The 7165-nt window shown below is 44.5% G+C and overlaps 1 protein-coding gene across 1 annotated transcript; it reads left to right on the forward strand.

Moving 5' to 3' along the window:
- Window positions 1-2845: 2845 nt before the first annotated feature.
- MYC (MYC proto-oncogene, bHLH transcription factor) lies at window positions 2846-6909 on the forward strand. The gene is made up of 3 exons (XM_056518646.1): window positions 2846-3328; window positions 4247-4937; window positions 5334-6909. Exons 1-3 carry the CDS (start codon window positions 2963-2965, stop codon window positions 5918-5920), a joined length of 1644 nt encoding a protein of 547 aa, XP_056374621.1. The 5' UTR covers window positions 2846-2962; the 3' UTR covers window positions 5921-6909.
- The last annotated feature ends 256 nt before the right edge of the window (window positions 6910-7165 follow it).

The following is a 7165-nucleotide window of genomic DNA, read 5'->3' on the forward strand; positions in this document are numbered from 1 at the left end:
TTAGATTTTACCTATAGAGGACATGCAGGGTAATGCTGATGATGGATATACATTATACATGTTTAGGGTGTCTGCATTTGCTTATAAAGAACATGCAGGGTAATGCTGATAATGGATATACATTATACATGGTTAGGGTACCTGTACTTATAGGACATGCAGGGTAATGCTGATAATGGACATACATTATACATTGTTAGGGTATCTGTATTTATAGGGACATGCAGGGCAATGGTAATGATGGATATACATTATACATAGGTAGGGTCCCTTTATTTACACACAGTAGACATGTAGAGTAATGCTAATGAATGATTATGCAATATACATGGTTAGGGCACCTGTATATATATGACATGCATGGTAATGCTGATGATGGCTATACATTATACATGGTTAGGGTCCCTGTATATATAGGACATGCATGGCAATGCTGATGATGTGTATATATTATACATGGTTAGGGTCCCTGTATATATAGGACAGGCAGGGTAATGCTGATTATGTATATATTATACATGGTTAGGGTCCCTGTATATATAAGACATGCATGGTAATGCTGATTATGTATATATTATACATGGTTAGGGTCCCTGTATATATAGGACATGCATGGTAATGCTGATGATGTATTTATTATACATGGTTAGGCTACCTGTATATATAAGACATGCATGGTAATGCTGATGATGGATATACATTATACATGGTTAGGGTCCCTGTATATATAGGACATGTATGGCAATGCTGATTATGTATATATTATACATGGTTAGGGTCCCTGTATATATAGGACATGCATGGCAATGCTGATTATGTATATATTATACATGGTTAGGGTACCTGTATATATAGGACATGCATGGTAATGCTGATGATGTGTATATATATGTCATACATGGTTAGGGCACCTGTATATATAAGACATGTATGGCAATGCTGATTATGTATATATTATACATGGTTAGGGTCCCTGTATATATAGGACATGCATGGTAATGCTGATGATGTGTATATATATGTCATACATGGTTAGGGCACCTGTATATATAAGACATGTATGGCAATGCTGATTATGTATATATTATACATGGTTAGGCTACCTGTATATATAAGACATGCATGGTAATGCTGATGATGGATATACATTATACATGGTTAGGCTACCTGTATATATAAGACATCCATGGTAATGCTGATGATGTGTATATATTATACATGGTTAGGGTCCCTGTATATATAGGACATGCATGGTAATGCTGATGATGTATATATTATACATGATTAGGGTCCCTGTATATATAGGACATGCATGGAAATGCTGATGATGTATATATTATACATGGTTAGGGCACCTGTATTTACCAATAAGATGACATGCAGGGTAATGCTGGCGATGGCAAAATAATAATGATTATTGTAATGATTATTTACATTCTTCAGGGTTAGAGTAAACATTAGTCATGCTGCAGGTCATTACATACAGGGTGTGATACTTTTAGATGAATCTGATGCCATGTATACACTCTGCCCGTGTTATCTGCATTGTAAACTTGTATCACTGGACGCCGAGGCAGGAAACAGTTAATCTTTCGCTGCATCCACCCAAGGGAAAGTGATGGTGCAGGAAGTGCCAGCGCCCCCTGCAGGCCAGTCTGATCCCCCCTGAGCTCAGGTATGTGGAGGCAGCAGAGACCTCCAGCGTGGTGAGTGTGAGGACGCAACGAGTGGACACTCAGCCGAGCACGGTCACTTCCAGTAATCCTGCGTCATGTTTTATGGGAACACATCCAGTCTCATGACCTCACTATTACTTAATGTTATCCGGGCAGTGACAGAGGGACTACGACTCCCATCATCTCACTGTATGTAGTCTCATTGTAGCTCTGGAGCAGTGTTTCCCAACCTGTGTGCCTCCAGCTGTTGCAAAACTGCAACTCCCAGCCTCATTGTAGCTCTAACTCAGTCTTTCCCAACCAGTGTGCCTCCAGCTGTTGCAAAACTACAACTCCCAGCCTCATTGTAGCTCTAGAGCAGTCTTTCCCAACCAGTGTGCCTCCAGCTGTTGCAAAACTACAACTCCCAGCCTCATTGTAGCTCTATAGCAGTCTTTCCCAAACAGAGTGCCTCCAGCTGTTGCAAAACTACAACTCCCAGCCTCGTAGCTCTAGAACAGCCTCATTGTAGCTCTAAAGCAGTCTTTCCCAACCAGTGTGCCTCCAGCTGTTGCAAAACTTCAACTCCCAGCCTCATTGTAGCCGTAGAGCAGCCTCATTGTAGCTCTGGAGCAGTCTTTCCAAACCAATGTGCCTCCAGCTGTTGCAAAACTACAACTCCCAGCCTCATTGTAACTCTAGAGCAGTCTTTCCCAACCAGTGTGCCTCCAGCTGTTGCAAAACTTCAACTCCCAGCCTCATTGTAGCTCTGGAGCAGTCTTTCCAAACCAATGTGCCTCCAGCTGTTGCAAAACTACAACTCCCAGCCTCATTGTAACTCTAGAGCAGTCTTTCCCAACCAGTGTGCCTCCAGCTGTTGCAAAACTACAACTCCCAGCCTCATTGTAGCTCTACAGCCATCTTTCCCAACCAGTGTGCCTCCAGCTGTTGCAAAACTACAACTCCCAGCCTCATTGTAGCTCTAGAGCAGTCTTTCCAAAACCAGTGTGCCTCCAGCTGTTGCAAAACTACAACTCCCAGCCTCATTGTAGCTCTAGAGCAGTCTTTCCAAAACCAGTGTGCCTCCAGCTGTTGCAAAACTACAACTCCCAGCATGCTGGGAGTTTTAGTTTTGCAACAGCTGGAGGCACACTGGTTGGGAAAGACTGTAACACTCTAGACATTTCGCGTCCCCCGGCTCCAGCGCCAACGGTTTATTTTATTTAGAACGTTGGGAATTTGTGTTTGATACAAATGTTGCAGCTTGAGCCACGTGACCCGCCGGTGTACAGTGCCCGCCGCAGCTGATGCCAGTTACACTAACAATTACCGCACACAAAAACCGCACCCTGCCCCATGGCCCCGCCTGTACTCCCTGCAGTGTGCATTGTATCTGGCAGCTCCTCACAAGGGTTAAAAATCGTAGTAGATTACAGCGCGCACTGACCACGCCCCTTACCCCCGCCCCTCTAGATTTGGCGCGAACCCGGAGGCCGGCTCGGGTATATATAACCCCGCTCCCTGCGCTGCGCTCCACTTTGTGCTTTGGAGTCTGCGGCAGAGAGCTCGGTGCTCAGCCCGGATCTAGGGGGGGAGGGCGGCTGCTGCTTCTGTTTGGATTATTACAAGTGGACAACATAGGACCCGGCTGGAATTGTGGCTTGGATTTCGGGGTAAGGGTCCCTGCTTCTATTCTTCACCCCATGTGATCGCTATAGGGGGGGCAACATCTGGACGATTGGATTGTTACGATTATGGCAGCTGTCACTGATCCTGTATGGGGGCTGCTGCTTCAGCTGTCAGTATAAGGGGCTGATGGTTTTCATGGGGGGCTTATAATCAGCTGTCAGTATAGGGGGGCTGATGGGTTTCATGGGGGGCTTATGATCAGCTGTCAGTATATGGGGGGCTGATGGGTTTTCATGGGGGGGCTTATGATCAGCTGTCAGTATAAGGGGTTGATTATGATTGTGGGGGCTTGTGATCAGTTGTCATTATTGGAGGGCTACCTGATGCTTGACATCTGTCAGTGATCACCTACCTATGTAGCCCCCTGCACCATTTGTTGGCACTGGCATAGATCTTCTCTATGGTGGGGGCTCCCCAGAGATCCTATGGGGGCTGTCATAGTGCAGGGGTCTAGGAGAGGGGGGCTTCATTGTCGGAGAGGCATTTAAACGCTTGGCATTGGGTGGGTTTGGGGGGGGGGGGGGGGGGGCACTGTCTGGCTGTCAGTAGACTGGACTGGGCGTCCCTATGTATGTGGCTCTGTGGTGCCGGTATAGTATTGCGGAGCTGAGCTGAGCTACTCTCTCCATGTGATTACCCCCCCTCCCCACCTCCGCCCAGCACAGCCGGCTTTTTCCTGGAAGGTGCATGTCTGACACTCAGCCCTTTGTTCCCAGGGAAAGTTTTTCGAGTGCGATCTATCACTGCCATGCTACTTGAGCCCCCGAATACCTTCCCATGGCATGCCCGAGGCTCGGAGTGACAGATTGGGCTTTGTTACTGTCAGGATCCACCACGTCTTCACACAGGGCTTTAAAGGTTCCTTCCAGTCTGATCACATGTTCTTCTTCTCCTCCTCGCAGGTCGATTACAAAATGCCTTTGAACGCCAACTACCCGAGCAGGAATTACGACCTGGATTATGACACTATGCAACCTGTCTTCTACTTTGACGAAGATGAGAATTTCTACCAGCAGCAGTACAACCGTCTGCAGCCTCCGGCCCCCAGCGAAGACATCTGGAAGAAGTTTGAGCTCTTGCCCACCCCACCACGGTCCCCCAGTCGTCGTTCCAGCCTGTCCAGCCTTTTTCCGTCTACTGATCAGCTGGAGCTGGTCACAGAGTTCCTGGGAGGGGACATGGTGAATCAAAGCTTCATCTGTGACCAGGATGACGAGACATTTGTCAAGTCTATCATCATTCAGGACTGTATGTGGAGTGGTTTTTCGGCAGCGGCCAAGCTGGAGAAAGTGGTGTCGGAAAAGCTGGCATCTTACCAGGCTTCTAGGAAGGAGAGTTCTTTATCCTCCCAAAACCAACAGCAGCAGAGCCCACAGAAGTCTCCTACCTGCCAGGGGAACCTCAGCCCCATAGGAACCTGTAGGACCAGCAGTGGTTATCTACAGGACCCAAGTCCTGAATGCATAGACCCTTCAGTGGTCTTCCCTTACCCATTGAATGAAACCATTTCCAAAGTTGGCTCTCCGTGCTTGGTCCAGGAGCTCAATATGGAAACGCCACCCATCAGCATCAACGGCTGTAGCTCTGAATCTGGTGAGTACATGTCTTGAGTATTACTCTTGCATACAACTGCTGCATTGCCAATGGGGGGGGGCAGTTTTTGATAATGCAACCCTTGACTGTGCCCAATGTTGGTGTGAGGGAGGGGTCCCGGTAGTGCAAATGTGCCAGATAGATCAGTCTGTTCATCCTTGATCTTTCACAGCTGTGAAGTTGTCGCTTCGTAGATCTGCAGCACTGCAGTAGTGGGTGGGGTTTTCAGTGAAAGTGGTTTGGGCAATGAATGAGAGTTTAGGGCAGAGACGCGGCATGCTTTCTAGGAATCCTACGGACAAGGACTTATCTCTTGACTTCGCCTTTGTCAACTCATCTACTGTATCCTTCAATGCTCAGCATTACTAACGTGTATGTATTATCTCTTTTTTTCAGAAGAAGAACAGGATGACGAGGATGAAGAAGAGGAGGAGGAGGATGAGGAAGAAGAGGAGATTGATGTGGTCACCGTAGAGAAAAGATACACGGCATCCAAGAAAAACGACTCCTACTCCCACCAGTCCAGACCTCACCACAGTCCCGTAGTCTTGAAAAGGTGTCATGTTAACATCCATCAGCACAACTATGCGGCACCTCCTTCAACCAAAGTGGACTATCCTTCCTCCAAAAGGGCGAAGCTAGAAAGCAACGGTAGAGTTCTCAAACAGATCAGCAACAACCGCAGGTGTTCCAGTCCCAGGTCGTCCGACAGCGAAGAGAACGACAAGAGGAGGACACACAATGTTTTGGAGCGACAGAGGCGAAATGAACTTAAACTGAGTTTCTTTGCTCTCAGGGACCAGATCCCCGAGGTAGCCAGTAACGAAAAAGCCCCCAAAGTAGTTATCTTAAAAAAGGCGACAGAATACGTCATCTCCATGCAGGAAGATGAGCGGAGACTCCTACGGGAGCACGAACAGTTAAAACTCAAAAGAGAACAATTAAAACAAAAACTCAAACAGCTCAAGAGCTCGAATTTGTGAACTTTCTATAGAATATCCTAAAAGACTTTGTTTTTTTTTTTTCTCTTTTATTTGGAACTTTTCGACAGTCTATTTCAAGGTTGTCGTCTTGAATAATCCTACAAGATCTTGTAGACTTATGGACAAATGCATGCAAAAGGATCGAGAGAAAAAAAACAAAAACTACACAACCTTGGCTTGGTCTTCGATTTAAAAAAAAGATTTTGCCAGCACCTTAAAACTGCCTCAATATATGAATGAGTATACGGGAATACAGAACTTTTTTTTGTCGTTTGTTTGTTTGGGGAAGCAAATGTTTTGTTTGTTTTTACATATCTTTGTATTTAAAACTTTATTTTTCTTATAAACAGATTCCTGAAGTTTTGCTCTAAATAGCTTTTACAATGATTATATCCGATGTTGCTGACGTGTAATAATATCCTTAACAAAATCTTTATAGATGTAACTTGTATTAATATTCACTTCTAACAACTGGCAAAAAAAGAGAGAGGGGGCACGTTTTAACATCTCCGCTTGTTTACTGCCATTATGCCTATAAGTAAACTTTTTTGGTTTTGTTTCATATTTAAATATTCTATTATAAAAAAAGTCATTTGGTTCATATTTCTATATTTTGATCTGACAAAATGCAAATTCTGAAGACCTGATGAAGAATAAGAAGGTGCTGACCAACGTCATCGTTTTAGAGCCGTGATTTCACGTAAAGCCTATTTCCTTTCCTCTTTTAAGGACGCGCCTGTAAGGGATAAAGGGAATAAGGTTCACAACTGGGTTTGTTCTCTATATTGATTCTCTTAATGATATTATAACATGCTGGTGGTCTGGAAAAAAAAAAAAAAGAAATTCATCAATGTCTCTTTTAAAAGGCTTGTTTGCTTAAATTAAACTATATATATTGGGCTGTGCCCAGGTTGATAATAGTAGCCTTTAACATGGCAAGCTGTTTGGAATAAGCTTCAGAAAATAAAACAAAAAAATCAATTTAAACAGTAAAACTTTTTGACTTCTTGTTGTGGTTCTTCTTGGGCTTGAAATAGATCTTTCCAGGAAGTTTGGTTGAAATATCTCATGTAAAAAAAAAACTACCATACAATGTCTTCTGTAGGCCAAGATCTAGGCATGGATGTGATGAGGAAAAATGACCTTAAGGTAGGTGCTCAGAATTCCGGAGAATTTTACAGCCAAGTCATGGAAGTGAGTTAAATTCAGGCTTTATTTGTTCATAGCATCAATAACGCGTTTTGG

Source organism: Hyla sarda, chromosome 5, assembly GCF_029499605.1.
Source record: "Hyla sarda isolate aHylSar1 chromosome 5, aHylSar1.hap1, whole genome shotgun sequence".
In the NCBI taxonomy this organism is placed as follows: domain Eukaryota; kingdom Metazoa; phylum Chordata; class Amphibia; order Anura; family Hylidae; genus Hyla; species Hyla sarda.